Source organism: Mercurialis annua, linkage group LG2 (genome assembly GCF_937616625.2).
Source record: "Mercurialis annua linkage group LG2, ddMerAnnu1.2, whole genome shotgun sequence".
Taxonomy (NCBI): Eukaryota; Viridiplantae; Streptophyta; class Magnoliopsida; order Malpighiales; family Euphorbiaceae; genus Mercurialis; species Mercurialis annua.
In genome coordinates, this window is record NC_065571.1 from 56,308,403 (window position 1) to 56,325,048 (window position 16,646).

The 16,646-nt window shown below is 29.9% G+C and overlaps 2 protein-coding genes and 1 long non-coding RNA gene across 3 annotated transcripts; all 3 read right to left on the bottom strand.

Moving 5' to 3' along the window:
* LOC126669327 (uncharacterized) lies at positions 1-2,263 on the bottom strand. Its single transcript, XM_050362773.2, has 7 exons — positions 1,870-2,263; positions 1,472-1,667; positions 1,248-1,318; positions 1,090-1,167; positions 541-628; positions 406-461; positions 1-257 (listed from the first exon to the last, which is right to left on the bottom strand). Exons 1-7 carry the CDS (start codon positions 2,162-2,164, stop codon positions 178-180), a joined length of 864 nt encoding a protein of 287 aa, XP_050218730.1. The 5' UTR covers positions 2,165-2,263; the 3' UTR covers positions 1-177.
* A 1,386-nt stretch (positions 2,264-3,649) lies between these two features.
* On the bottom strand, positions 3,650-5,598 carry LOC126670633 (nudix hydrolase 18, mitochondrial-like). Its single transcript, XM_050364409.2, has 5 exons — positions 5,313-5,598; positions 4,845-4,965; positions 4,651-4,734; positions 4,430-4,558; positions 3,650-4,110 (listed from the first exon to the last, which is right to left on the bottom strand). The coding sequence occupies exons 1-5, from the start codon at positions 5,489-5,491 to the stop codon at positions 3,979-3,981; spliced, it is 645 nt and encodes a 214-aa protein (XP_050220366.1). The 5' UTR covers positions 5,492-5,598; the 3' UTR covers positions 3,650-3,978.
* Positions 5,599-15,015: 9,417 nt separating this feature from the next.
* On the bottom strand, positions 15,016-16,646 carry LOC126670287 (uncharacterized). The gene is made up of 2 exons (XR_007638705.2): positions 15,945-16,646; positions 15,016-15,548 (listed from the first exon to the last, which is right to left on the bottom strand). It is a non-coding gene; the product is annotated as an uncharacterized LOC126670287 (long non-coding RNA).

Sequence of the window (16,646 nt, forward strand, 5' to 3'; positions counted from 1 at the left end):
AAAAAGTAAAAAGGAACCACTAAAATATTAAAGGACCTAGTTGTACAAAAAGTTTTATACATTTCCTGATCACATAAGCATAGTAGCATACTATGGAGTAGGAGTTGGAACTCCAGTACATTGAGATGCTATTTTTACTTCAACAAAATCAATTCCTACTTTGGCTACTTCAGCTTATCATTGTGATCTTAATTTCTTTCTTCTTTGAAGCTCATCCATTAGCAAATGTGCTACTGATTCGTATCCCATTTCTCGAGCTGCATTGTCCATTTTGAAGAAATCATTAGTAAAATATAAAAACAACAGGCTAATCATTCAAACTTTTGCAGCATTTTGAACAGAAAACAAGCGAATAATGGTTCAAACCCGAAATTCAATCATTTTTAAAGAGTAAGGAAGACAAACCTCTGTATATTGCAATGCCGGTGGGAGCTAATTTTCGCTTCTTCAGACAGAATGAGCTATAAAATGAATGAAAAAGTTAGCTATTGAGCAACTGCAATGGCAAGTAGTGTAGCTGAATTCAAGCATTAGTAATACCTATTACATATCCAGTAAGGATTTATTCCCTTTTCTTCTATGCAATGAGGGCACATCCATTCCTTCTTCTCTCTTACTTCCTCCATTTCTAACACATTATAATCATCACCAATGTTATATATATAGTAATATAGTATTGTAGTAAGTAATGATACGCAACTATAAAGCGATATTGAATAATCAACTGAAATTCAGTTCGGTTTAGTTTGAGATTATAAAGATATATAGTTTTGGTTCATTCCCGTTTCGGGAGTAAGAAAAGTTTAGCTCAACTTTGCTGCAAAACGAACAAAAGAAAAACAAACTGTACCAAAGATGAACTAGGCCAACTAGTTCAGTTCGGTTATAAAGATTTAAAATTCTTACAAATTACAATTGGGTTCAGTTCAGTTTTCTGTTCGGTTTAAATCGGATGCACACTCCCTACTAGCAAGGCATCATAGTTGATGATCTAACAATGAATCTTCTTGGGAACTCATTCATTAAAAGTGCCAACAATGTCCTAGATGTACTAAGATTATACCTATAAGAGTGTTGAAGACTTCATACCTTCACCATACCGAACCTTGAGACAAGCACGACAAAGAACACCATTTGTGGAATGGCAAACTGAACAATCTGTTTTTCCTGTTGAAAAAGGAGATGAGATCATCATTAGACAAATGATAATCCTCTTATAAATAGAGTGATTTCAAGTGAATGCTAACCTATGCAAGGTTGATCTACATCAAGATTTCCACAACGCTTACAGTCTTCTTCACCACATAGTTTCTTTTGCCTGCAATCACAACAAACCTTAAATACATACATAGAACTCAATTTTTGCTTACCCCTAATCAGAATATATAATTGAAACTACTATTATCAGTCACATTAGTCATATCCTAAGATACTTTTTCCTATTTTTTTGTAAAAAGGACTGGTAAAGAACCTGCAGAAATGGCAGCAAATCCCATAAACAGGATCATAAATAGAGCCCCTGCCCTTGCTCTCACAGCGCCTAGCTGAAGCCTCAGGCGAAAGAGCATGAACCTTCGCGTCTTGTATTCTCACCACGGGAGCATTTCCACGCCTATTCACTCTCTTCGGGCTCTCGTCTTCGCTGTCATCACTATCATCTCCCTTCCCTGCAGAATATTACCAAAACAAAAACATCAGTTCTAATCACACCATATTACAATTTACAACTATGTCCCACCCAAACTAGTACGCGGGGAAACAGGACACTTGGACACAAGTGTCTAAAACGTTTCCGAAACAATAACATGTCGATTGAATTAAGTGTCCGTGCTACTTTAAAAACAAAAAAACGTGGGACTGGGAGCATACATGTAATCCGCAAAATAGGCTCAATAGTTTGTCTTCTTCGGCGAAAACAATATAGAGGCTTCGGTGTTGATGGGTCTGCAGCGATTTCCTTCAAACGATTTGAACGGCGCAAATTCGAGAAATCATAAATTTGTTTGACATATTGTTTCTTCTGGGTCTTTTTGGTCTCGGCAGTAAGCGATCGGAGCTCGGAAATGGTTTTTTGTAACCCTAAAGATTCCAATCGAGCCTGGTTCTCTAAGATGCGAGCATTTCTGAGTGTTTCATAGTCTATTTTCGTATTAAGCCTTCCCATTGAAAATTGGTTCAAAAATAGAGTAAGAACTGAGAATTTTTCAGAGGGTTTTGCTTGCTTGGAACTTTTTGGAGTTTGAAATTTGAATTTTGAATTTGAAATGATTCTGGACCTAGGGTTTCTTTTATAACGGTAATCTTCTGAGTTTTTAGAAAATGGTATTACATATTTGCCCCTAATGTTTACATTAGGGAACAAATAAGGCCCTTCTGAGTTTTTTCTTTCAAATTTACTTTTAATATCTTCAAAACAGTTCACACATGCCCCTCTTCTAAACGATATTGATGTTGTTTTATACAAAGGGGAACAATTGAGCTATTTTATAAACAATTGAGAGTAATATTTGAAACAAACAATTCAAAATGAAGTTTACTTATAAACGAGGTAAATGTGAAGGGTATATTTATATCTTTTTTATCTAAAATTATATTTTTTTAATTAAAGATTGATATTATTATTAACGGTTAATTTATTAGTAAATTACTAAAACATACCATAAATAAATTGAGTGTAATATTTATTAATTAAAAAATAAGTTATTTATGAAACGCAGTCATATATATATTGCATGAAAAACAATTAAGATATATTTTAACAAAATTAAAATTGAGCATTAGTTAAATGATAAATAATATTTTTTCACCTATTTCTCTTTCAAAATCTGGTCATTTAGAAAGAAAGAAATCTACTTTGATTTTAATCCTAATCCATTACTAAGCAAATTGTCTCCACGTATCATAATCCATTTGGACACCTCACATTCGCCAATATAATGCATCTACTAGTACAATTTAATCTTGTTATCCATTTACTACCCTGGTTATGGGTGTGAGTTATTCGAGTATAATCCAATTAATCTATCCAATCAAACCTAAATTTTATTTTGGTTCGTTTTTTTGATAATTTTGTTTCAGCTATAGTTGATAAATTTTAAAATTTTAGTTAATTTGGTCTGATTCGGTAATGATATATTCAAACTAATTGAACCCACCAAATTAATCCAATTATATACACACACGCACATAATGTTATTTCCTCAATTTTTTTTAAAAAATAAAGTATTTTTATAATTCTTTTAGGATTTAGATATTAATTTCCCTTGAAATAGTATGTTAATTATAAAGTAATACAAAAAAATTAATTTATTTTTATTTTTTTTACAATTGATTTTAATGAAATTCGGTTATTCAATTAACCAAATTAAAAATTTCGGTTCAATTACAGTTCGGTTTCACTGTAATCCGTTTTCGGTCATACTATTTCGGCTTCGATCACAAACCTACCAATGCACACCCCTAACTAACCCTAGTGACCAAAAATGAACAAGTACAGATAGAAATGATCTGTCAAAAAGACTAGAAATGTTCAAAGGTGTTCAAGTGTTTGCAAATTGCATATGACAAAGCAAAATAGAAGTTCATTTTTGACAGAATCAACGTAGGAATTTTACACAACTCTTTTGCCCTTTCAAACACAGCATACAGCTTCACAAATTCCACATTCCAATTATGACTTAAAAGTTAATACACAACATATGATACAACTTCACCCAACTTGACGAGCGACTAGTAATTTTACTAATGTAGAATTTTCATGCATCCGATGCAGCGAATAATCGGAATTTGCGCACATAAAAGAATCAACGAATCAAAATCTGTACATAACGAACAGGTGATTTTTACATCTGTACATCTAACATATATTTCTAATCCAACTCTTCTTAGAAATTAACAAAACCAGAAGCACTTAGCCGCTAACATCGTTCCATTTACAGGTCTGTTTGATCATCTCGTTATTAACAATGTTTGATCCGCTTACATGTTTGATTGACCATTTAGCTCTTCCTTCTGTTGTCGAGGAGAATGCGTTTGACGCATCACTAATTCGTCTAATGCTTCTATCATCCACAATTGGGGGCAAACTTCTCTGGCTTCCTTGACACTGACCTGAAAGTTTAACAATGTAACGTTAGTTCTCATTCCATACCCAAATTCCATTTACATGAGTGTAATCAAACCAAGTCGAGTTGAAACACTGTCAATGTCAAGCTCGATTAATTAAAACTTAGATTTCACTCGCAAGCCCTGTCAAGTGGAGTATCTTTGGTACTCAAACACGACCTGACAGTTGGTTCGAGTAATTTAAACTCAAATTCTACTCTATAAGAGTCAAGTCATCAACAATGCTAGTAACTCGCGAGTTGTCACAACATGGTTTACACCACTAAATTTAATCAATATTGGCAATGATAGATTGAGAACATACCCATTTTCGCTTTCGTATATTTTTTTCAGGCCAGTATTCTAATTGTTTCTGAACAAGCAAAGGAAACATATAGCCTTCGTGCAGAATGCTACCCCTTTTGCTCATATATTGCCATTTACCCAATTCACACTGAAAAACAAAATGCACACAAATCATTAGACAATTGAACTATGATTTCGATATAACAAGTTAAAGCTACAACAAATCTTGCTGATACTCACTTCAACTCTGCCAATAACACCGGCTTCTTCTAGCGTTTCACGTTGCGCCGCATCTTTCATTGACTCATCCATTTCCCATCCACCCTGAAGATTAAAGAATCATAATCAATACACTGTCAATTAAAGGATAACTAGTAAGCTTTACAGTAAAATCACGATAATTACCATCATTATATGAATCTAAAAAAATATACCTTAGGGAACATCATTGCTTGACCCTTTTGTGAACTGATGACAAGAACTTCTATATCTTCACAATTAGTTTCATCCATGGAAGATAATTTATTACTTTTCTTAAATCTATATGGAATACACCTGCACAATTAAAAATGCCAATTCAATAAAAACACAAAAAAATGAGACAAAAATTTCAAAAATATATAAATAAATAATCACCCACAAAATAATGCTAAAAGAAAACAACCTTTCAAAAACAAAATTTATTTTAACGTTTATGAAAGGAATTGAATTGAATCCATGATTTTAGCAGTTTGCTGCCCACTGCAATTCATCGGTAAATTTCTTTATTTTTCCAATGATTAAAATGAAAACCCTTAAAATTGATCAATTTTAAGGGAATCAACAACAACCCAGTTCATACAAACCCTAAATTCGCATAATTATCCCATTAATAACGGAAAAATTCAGAAAAAAATAATTACCCAACAACGAGGCGACAGGCTCCATCATAACGTTGAAGATGACGGCCAGTACGAGAAATCAAAGAAACCATATTCTGAATGTGAGACGGCAACAATTTGGCCGGAATTTTCTCAAGCAAAGGCAGAAAAAAACAAACAAGATTCTGAAAATTTCTCACAAAGAAAGCAAAATCTTTCATTATTAAATTTATATATTTTTACTTCTAAATTACTAAAACCTAATCCAAAATAGGATCAAAACTCCAAGCAAATAATTGGATTTAAAGAGAATAATTATTATGAGATACAAATTTAAAGATTTGAAGGATGAGAAATGGTGTCAGTTTTTGGTGGCTATTAATAGAGATAGGTTCAGTCTCTCGCACACTTGAGACACGCGTTAGACAGGCCGCACGTGCGTTGCTTTTTTTGTTTTTTTTTTTCTTCTAGTTGTTTTTGTCTTTTTTTAAAGCTAATCTTGATAGTGAGAGGCTACAAAAAAGGTGCACTTGCTCTTATCATTATAATAAGGCAAAAGGTTCACTTTAGCTCTTGAGGTCGGATCAAAAGAATAAATAAGCCCCTAAGGTCGAAGTTGGCTCACTTCACACCCTGTACTTGTCCAAAACGGCTCACATCGCACCAAAAATTTAACTCCGTTAATTTTTTCTGTCAAATGACGACGTGGCACAAAGGCAAAATGTTCAAAAAAGTCCTTAATGTTTAAAATACTTACTAATTTTATACTTACAAATTTTTTACAATTTTCACCCTTTTTTTCATTTGAATATTAATAATTAAAAATATTTAAAATTAAAATATTTATTAAAACAATCGAAACACAATTAAACATTTCGAAATAAAATTAAACGCTTCAAAATCCAACTAATTAAATCTAATTCACCACTCCCTCCCAAACACCTGCCGTAAACCACACCGACAAAAAATATTTCAATTAAAAATTCAAAAAAATTAAAATAATAAAAAAATTCACCGGAAAAGACGAACGGGACGAACCCGTTCGTCTTCTCCGGGCTGTTCTTCCCCAAGGGGAAGAGCAGCCCTCTGTTCTTCCTTGGGGAAGAACCAGCCGTTTCTTCCCCAAGTGTCCGCTGTTCTTCCCTAAGGGGAAGAACATATCTGTTCTTCCCCTTAGAGAAGAACAGCCATGGCTGTTCGTTCTTCCCCTTGGGAAAGAACAGCCATGTCCGCTGTTCTTCCCTAAGGGCAAGAGCAGCCATGTCCGGTGTTCTTCCCCCTGGGGAAGAACAGAACAGCCATGGCTGGCTGTTCTTCCCCTTGGGGAAGAACAGCCGGATTCTTCCCCTTGGGGAAGAAGGTGATTTTTTTTAGTATTTTAATTTAATTTTTTTGGATTTAATTAGGTATAAATTTTTAATTTGATTTTAATTGGTTTAATTAAATTTTGATTTATTTAATTGGATTTTGAAGCGTTTAATTAGGGTTCGAAGTATTTAATTGTGTTTTAATAAATATTTTAACTTTAAGTATTTTTTAATTGTTGATATTTAAAAGAAAACGAGGGCAAAAATGGTTAAAAAAATTATAAATATAAAATTGGTAAATATTTTAAATATTAAGAATGTTTTTGAAATTTTTCCTTACATGCCACATCATCATTTGACTGAAAAAACTAACGGCGGTGTAATGTGAGCCGTTTTGGAAAAGTTCAGGGTGTGAAGTGAGTCAATCTTGATCTTAGGGGCTTATTTATTTTTTTGTTCCGACCTCAAGGGCTAAAGTGAGCCTTATGCCTTATAATAACCTTTACTTTATGTGATTTAATGACCTGGAAATGTTATTTTTTAGTGATATTTTTAGTAATAATTATAGTGATGATGTCCCAATCTTTAACAAATTCTAGTTTTTCCATCCAAACTTCATCAAAAATTAACGGAAACTATGTATTTTTTTTTTCTAGAACTTATAAGTGCTCATTGATTAGTATATATTTTTAATTTTATGGTTTTCTTTGACAATATTTTTAATTTTATGTTAATATTAAATTCATTTTTTTGTTAATTTACTTATTTCTACGCTTTACATTTGTTGTTCAAACTCTAATTAAAAATTAATAATTATGAATTGAAATCAAACTTTGTAGTTTGTATATATTTGACACACGTGAATTCTTTCATTTTATAATTATATAATAATAGAAAATATAATAGTAAAATAAATTTAAACTTCTACAGCGGTAGTAATTTTATTTAAAAATTTTAATTTTTTAATAATAGCAAAATTTCAACATTTTGTTGCAGTATTAGTCGATTTTTTCATATCATATTAATTGTTCTAACTTTTAGTTAAATTATTAAATTAACTCTGTAATTAGAAAAATTCATTTTTCATAATTTCAAAATTTAATTTATAATATTTTAAAATAAAAAATAATATTAAAATTTAATCATAGATTCTTTCACTTTTTTGATAATTGGGGCAAAATAAATAATTTTAAAATTAGGCTCTTATAACAAAATTTATAAATTTTAGATAAAATTGTGACAGCGCGCGAAAAGATTTGAATTTAATTTACCACTAGGCTTTTAAAAAATGGTGTAAATATATTCTTATGATATAATGGAGAACAACTATTTTTTTTTTAATTTTCGATCTCGATTTGTTCCATAGCATTTTCAAATTAGAAAAATTAAATTTCCAGTAAAATAATTTTTAAAATATCTATATCTAATACATTCGACCAAAAAAATTATCAAAAAAAGGTGATTAAGCTAAGCTAATATTCCTTCACCGATACAATTTTATTTTATTTTAATTTAATTTTTTAATAATAAATAATAATTTGAATTAATTTTTGTATTAAAAAAATAAATACAATGCATAAATAAATTTGTAATTTTTTTTAAATTCATCTAATCATTATTCAATGAAATTGAATTTCAGGAATACTTTTTAAGTTAATAGATATTAATTTTTCAATTAATTGATATTTTTATAAAATAAACTTTTATGGCCAACAATATTAATTTATAAAAAAATTATCAAGTTGTCATATATTATTGGATCTCACGTGCACCTAATAATTTCCGACTATTTTAATTTGATGTTACAAGTTAATTTAATTTCATGAATGAATTGCACGAATGTTGTTTAGGTATCGGATTGATGCAAATGGATGAAAAATAGTCGCTATGCTTCAAATCCCAAGTAAATACAATATCAATGAAAATAATAAATGGATTACTAAATTATTTTGGTCCTTAACTAAATAGTAGAAAAATATACACATTAAATTTATTCTCAAAATTTTCACACCAGCTATCTTCTGGACTAGTGCGAACAAAATTTAACATAATTTAATAATATATTAGTTTATAACTTATTAAATAAAGTTAACTACATCAACGCAATGTATTTTAACAATACATAAAAAATAGACTTGGCAATTTTTTATTTAAACTTTTTTGTATTAATTTTAATATATTTATATTTTTAATTTAATCTTATGAATTTAAATATAAGAGTTTATAATATTTTTAGTTTTTAGCAAGCTATAATACAAGAATAATTATAATAAATAAAAATTAAAAAATGAAATTATTAAAATAGATTAAATTTAATATTTAAGTTCATTCCATAATTTTAAAAAACAAAAACAACATTTTAATTGTAAATTTCATGTATGTGTCAAACACGCGCAATAAAGAAAAGTATTTGCAAGACTTTTATGAAAAATATGTGAGTCAAAATATATGATTGTTCGGTCCAATCGTATTTTATTATCTCAAATTAGAACTGGAAGGAGCGGTTGTCAATTTTCAAATAGTGTGAGGACTGGAAGGCATCGACCGCACTCGGTTTAAAAATTGCGGCCCAACTAATTGCTTATCATCCAATTTTACCCACCGTTTCAACACGCTATCAATGTCATTGTCTCAAGTAGTAGTAAATAGCTTCCTATTTGTGTTTTTTTCTGTCTTTTTCAATGTTTTCATTTATCCTTTCTCTAACACTATGATTAATTCAACAGATTTTATTTGATTGGTTTTATTAATTATCATTTTCTTCGGTCTTAATTTAATTTTAAACAAATACACTCTATACTTTATATAATCTATTTTAGAGTTGTTATCAATCTATTGAGTGGGATTGAATCATTTTTATTATTAGTTTGTATTTAGGGTTTAGATTTTACGTGCAACGAAAACAATTGTTGACACGGTAGTTGCTGCAACTTCTATTACATACGATTATATAGTTTTAAGTTTGATCGTACTTTTTAAAATATTCACTTACTATATTTATCAAATATGGATATAAATTAGAGAAATTTGCAGAAAATACTCCGTTTTTTAAAATATTTGCAAAAATACTCCGTTTTTAAAAAAATTATCTGTCCACATTTTTTTTCGAAAAATTTATTTTTTTACTCGGAAATTTATTTTTTTTACTCTGAAAAAATTTGTAAAAATACTCCGTGTTTTTTAAACTGTTTGAAACTGTATTATAAACGGTTTCAAAAATGTTAAAGTTTTTTAAAAATACTCTGTTATAAACCATTTGAAACTCTATTAGAAACTGTATTTGAAACCGTTTGAAACTCTATTTTTATGAAACCGTTATAAACCGTTTGAAACTCTATTTGAAACCGTTTGAAACTCTATTAGAAACTCTATTTGAAACGTTTTTTATAAAACAGTTTCAAATTGTGTTTTTTGAAACTGTATTTGAAACCGTTTGAAACTCTATTTTTATGAAACCGTTATAAACCGTTTGAAACTCTATTAGAAACTGTATTTGAAACCGTTTGAAACTGCGGAGTAAAAAAATAAATTGCGGAGTAAAAAAATAAATATTTATTTTTTTAGGTACGCTTATAAACTTTCAGTTTTTGAGGTAAATTTACAAATATTTTAATTTTTTAGGTATTCTCCTAAACTTCCCTATATATTAAAATGCATATTATTCTAGATTATTTTTTAAAAGTACCTTACCTAAGTTACTGTATTATATTGAAAATATTCTCATCTAGTGTATTTATAATATTTTATATTATTAGACGAAAAAAATAAAATTTGTAAGGTTGTATTATTTATTTTATTTTAAAGAAAAATAGTTTGACGATTAAATTATAAAATGTAAAAGTTGTTATATAATTAGTACTCGTACAACACATAACATAAACAATTAATTTTAAAAAAGATTAGACTTGAACAATAAATAGAATTCTTACTACCGACTACATAGGAAAAGGGATTAAAATATATGTAGTTCGAATAAATAATTTTTGATTTCACTAAAACAATATTATTTGAAATTACATATTTGAATTTTGTTTGTTTTCGCTTGAAGGGAATAAAGTCTGCATAATTTTTTGAAAATAATATCTTAAATTTTAAAAGAATTAAGAATCAACAAGATGTCATAATATGAATGGAATTTAAAAGAGATTAACTTGAAAAAGATTAGTTTAGTGAGAAGTTTTTAGGTAGACTCAGTCTACCACGTTATCAATGAATTAAACCTATTATATTATAACAAGTTACTCCCTCCGTCCCAATAGAGTTGTCCACTTTGAGAAATTTTTTTGTCCCAAAATTCTTGTCCACTTTCAAAAAGTAACTAACTTTTACACTTAATTTTCCTATATTATCCCTATTTAAAATCCACTAATAAAAGTAAATTGCAAGTGGACCGTATATTAAATAGGGGTATGATAAAAAAAAGTAGGGTTTTTTAGACAAATACCTACTAATTAGCAAAATAATCTCACAAATACATGTTAACTAAAACATGTTGAGATTTACGATTCGACCAAGATATCTTGCAAAAATATATTTTTCAATTTTGAAATATACGATTTGATTGATATGCCAAATTACAATGCTGATCGGATGATTTTAAGGAACCGCCGGATTTGATACAACAGCCATCATCAAATTAACACAAGATCAGACTCCAAAACTTGATCTTGGGTCGGAAATCCACCGGCGACTGAAGACGGCCATGGAAAATCTGAGAATTGATGAAGTTAAACAATGAAAGTAGTAGCGACCGGAGATGGAAAGGAATTGGCAAAAATGGAGGTGGTGGTTGAATACCGACAAGATTTGTTTGAAAAAAGACCAACTCCACCAGCTGATAAAATATAAAAATGGGTTCTGTGATATTAGAAATCTTTGTATAAAATGTTTAAAGGTTAAAACTTTTGAATTGAAATTTCTAGAGGATGGGTTTCAACAATAGCCCAGCCATTATACTCTTGGCGGCAACGAAAGTGTAGAACCAAATGGTGGAGGTGATGGTTTCCCGACGGTTACCTGTTAAAAAAGAAAATGATCAAAGTTGTTGTGCTGGGTTTTTTGATCTGAGAAATGAGTAGCATAAAGGAGAAGATATGATTCAGAATAATGAAAATGTGTATGATGCGTGCAGTGGAAATGTGCATGCTTAGTTTTTGATGAAAGGCAACATTATATTTTAATCTTATTTTTTTATTTTCTTAATCCAAGTATATTATGCTCATCCACTAAAATATCAATTGAGAGATTAACCTTAAAGCTTTATATTTTTATAAAGATTATTTTAAATAAAAATAAAATGTATTATTATAGTTAAATTTATTATCGATTTATTTTCAATTTATCAATAGATAAAATTACTATTGATTTATTTATTTTTACTTAAAAAAAGTTTATCATCGGTTTGCTATCAGTTTAATTGTTCATTATATACTTGCAAGTCTTTAATAGCACCCAAATCTATCAGTTTGCTAATAGGTAGTTAACTATTGATCTACTATCAATTTACTAACAGTCAACTATCGGTTAACTAATAGGTAGTTAACTATTGGTCTTCTATAAATTTACTATATTTGTTTGTCCTTTATGATTGCGATTTTATTAGCTATTTTTTTTAAAAGATGGAAATAATATTTTGGTAAAAATATACAATTTATCAAAAGAAGAATTTACTATTGATTTACTATCAGTATTATAAATATATACAAAATTAGTTTATGTTTTGGTTTACTAAATGAGTAGTTAACTTAAGGTCTACTATCAGTTAACTAATAGGTAGTTAACTATTGATCTACTCAATTTACTAACGGTCTACTATTAATTAACTAATAAGGAATTAAATATTGGTATACCATCAATTTACTACATTTGTTTGTCCTTTACAATTGCGACTTTGCTGGATATTTTTCTTAAAAGACGGAAATAATATTTTGAAAATTAACTACAAATTTACCGACAGTTTACTCACGGTTAGCTATCGGTGTACTATAACAAAATTTATATTAATTTCTTAAAAGATGGAAATTAAATTATAAATTTATCGACCGTTTACTCACGGTTAACTAACGGTGTACTAAAAATAAATTTATTAATTTTCTTAAAAGTGCAGTATGTTTATGCTAAATATTAGCATTTTTTTTATTTCAAGAGTTTATCTTTATTGAAGCTTTGTAAATAGCATAGATTACGCAAAAAGATGAAAATCACAAATGGATATAGCTAATAATTTGATGGTTACAAGCATAATTTTCATCAAAAATATTATATTTAAATAAACTATTTTTTATTTTTTAATTATAAAGTGTTAAAATAAATTATTACTTATTCTATTAAATTTTTTGGTGTATCAATAGTCAACCATTAGTTAACCAACAATAAAATCATTACAGATACACAAGTGAAAAAAAAATTACATAAAAAATCAATAGCATCACCAAAAAGATAATTATAAATTTACCAACAGTTAACTTAAAGTTTACTAACAGTATTACAAAAATAAAATTATTAGTTTACTATTAGTAAACTATTGGTAAACCAATAATAAAATTAAAATAAATTTTTTATAGACTAATACAATAGTGCATTACAAACAAAATTATTGGTGTACCTTAAGTAAACCATTGGTTAACCAGCAAAAGAAATAATTACAAAATTTTATTATAAACCCCTTCACCACCGCAACAACAACTGTCACAAAACCTAAATCGTCTTTTTTAAGTCTAAAATTATTGGTTAACCATTAGTTAACCATTGGTTAACCAACGGCAAACCTGGTCATAAAAATTACAAATCAAAAACTTCATTCATCACCAAAATACTTGGCTCAACCGTCAAACAACAACATCCAATATGTGGCTCACTAACGACAGCTGCAGCAGTAAACAAAGCTGCTGCACAACCGTTTATACTACCTTTTATGGAGGAAGTCAACTTACTTCCAGATCTTGAGAGTGATCTTTAATGGGACTCCCTGCAATTAGACATGGACAATTGGTAACTTTACACGATTTGCAACCAATATCTCCATTCTTTAAGCAAGGATTTTCAATTAGAGTTTAATTCAGATAAAACCAATCAAAGTGACATCATCCACAAAGAATCAAAATCAACAAAACACACACCTCAAACAGCAAGTTAAAAAAATATGATCTTTCTTTAAAGAATTAGAAGAATTAAGTACCCACAACAATATGAGGAATAGAGAGTTCCTTAGCTAACTGATGATGAGAACTGTGAGAGCATGAACATAATTAATTTAATTTCTTCTAATCAATTTTTTTTGCACAATTTTCCCATAAATTTTAATAATTTAAAACAACAGATAAAGAAAATGAATCAAACCTTCAACACCAATCTCTTCCAAAAACCACTTGCTGCACACAATTTAACACAATATATTATTTACCTATTGAATAATAAACCACGAATGAAAGCACAGTGAGGAGGGAAACAATAGAAACGACACTTAATCTGTCTTGCTTTGAGAAGGCGATCATCATCATCATCCTAACGCAAACTCAGTACTGATAGCAACGAGGAATCGAGGACCAAATTTAAAAAAATATATATAAAATTAGTAACCTTTTAGTGAACTGTTAGAAACTATTTAGTAAAAGATAATAGAGTGATGGAAATAGAGGGAGAAAGACCGTAGACTGTTTACAATTTGCACATTAAACAACACAAAAAGAAAAAGACAGATGACGATGGCTCTGAGTTGTTTAAAAAAATGAATTTGTTTACGCCTTGTCAATTGGCAGTGCCTGATGAACAAATACAAGCATCTCATATATTCAATCAAGTTGACACGCCTCCGCCGCAATACTGAGAATAGCAGCGTACCTTTCCATCTCAACAACAACAATAGTAGAATGGGGTCCAATTAGAAGCTCTCGACGATCTTCCCGCCGTTACTCATTCATCTGTTGATTTCAATTCAATCACAACTAAATCAAATCCAACATCGTAAGCCCTAGCCAATTCAATGGAAATTTTGTGTTATGGCCGGAGAGATCTCAGCGAATATGATTCTCATCTGAATCGATTGACACAAAAGACCTCTACTCTGCTTTGCCGTACAAATCGTATATTTCAAAAATATAAACAGTAAAAAAATCAAAGAAAAGATGTAAAGAAGAAAGGAAAAAGATAGGTGAGGTGATTTTGGAAAATATTACGCGCGTTTGTATAAGTGAGAATAAATAGGTGTTTAGTGGTGTAGAGCCTAATTTCCTCAAAAAAGTAAGGAAAATTTTATAAACCCTATAAATAATAGGCAAAACCCATACGAAGGCCCCTCTACTTTATCTATTTTGTTCGAGAGGCCCTTGACGCAAAGTTTGTCACGTTTGGATCCCTGTACTTGTTAATAATCCAATTTTAATGCCCTTTTGTGGATGGAAAATGGAAAGTGTAATTCACTCTCCGTTAATGAGAGTATGAAAAGAAAAAAAACTGTGACCATTTCACTTTTAATCCACATAAATACACATAAAATTTAAGCACATTAGGTATATTTTTCCTTCTCTTGACTTCATCTTCTTCACCAACAAACAGAGCAGATAATTAAACTCTGGTAATCAACACACAAATAAAGACATAAATTTCTAGCTATTTGAATTGGAAGAGCTAAAATTTATACAAAGTACTCAGTTTATAATAATTACTCTCAGGATTCTCAAAAAAATAAAATTAGGCGTTGCCAAATGATCCGTCGTGAATTGACACCGAAACAATTGCCAAATTTTTGAGCTGCAATTGCTGAAAATATGACAAAAATCATTGCCAATATCATAACTTCTTCCAATAGTGCGAGCTCCATCTTAATTTTCATCCCACTGTAGAACTTGATGCTGTAATGGAGGCCACCAAGATATTACAACTAACCCTTTTTGTTTTGGCCATTTCTAGAGCTCACCATTTTGAAGCAGCAGCTTGTTCTTTGGATCCAGCTTCAAAGACACTCACGGCAAAACTACCATTTCAATGATCACATAAAGATTATTAAAACATGGGTTTAGATTATTGAAAAGAGGTAGCTCAAAATTTAAGCTTTATACAGCGAACCCATACAGCAAACATGCAATTAGAAATTAAAGCAAGTGGGCAATTATATACACTTTTAAGAACAAGATAGATAACAATTGCACTAAGTAATTGGTTGAGAAACTTTTTCAAAATAAAGGGAAAAATCGACTTGATGGAAAAAGAAAATGAGGTAGCTAAAGATTCACCTACTTCAGATCAAATCCAGTCATAAACATTTTTGCACACTAAAAAGCATATCAACACAGATTCAAAAAAATAGTAGTTCAATTGTCCCTAATCACTGAAATGAAACACACATACACATATAAAAGATAAAAACAACCTGCAAAATCATTGGATCTGATGAATCAAACAGACATTTTTATGAGACGGTTCTCGCCGGAACTATCAGATTCTGGAAGTCAACATCAATAACCCATAGGATCAACCTCATTTCTCTTCACCTTTCTTTTCTCCTCTAATGGCAAATCAAACAACGCTTTCGCAGCTTTTATTCATTTCGCGACGGACCTCCGACACAAGCGTCTCCGATCTCTGAAACTAGTTTTTGAATATTGATAGGGTGTGACGCTGAAAGATCTATAACTGGGATTTGTTCATCGAGTTCGAGTTGTGGAATTAGATTGAAATTTAGATCTTTGTTCAAGGTTTTGAATAAATTATGGATCATCAATATCACTTACATCGGTTTTTTTATTTGTGGTTTGAAGTTCAGCATTTTCAAGGAAGAAGATGATGGCAAAATAACAATTTTGCCATAAAATTTGTTTTGTTTTACATATTTTTATTAAGTTGTGATTTTAGTTGTTATAAGTACAAAAAAATAATGCCACGTGAATCTGAATATATGGAAAAAATTCCACATCACCTTTTTCTGTTAACTAACGGAGAGTGAGTTACACTCTCCATTTTCCATCCACATAAGGGCTTTAAAATTGAAATATTGACAAGTACAAGGATCCAGACGTGACAAACTTTACGTCAAGGGCCTCTCGAACAAAACAGGTAAAGTAGAGGGGCCTCC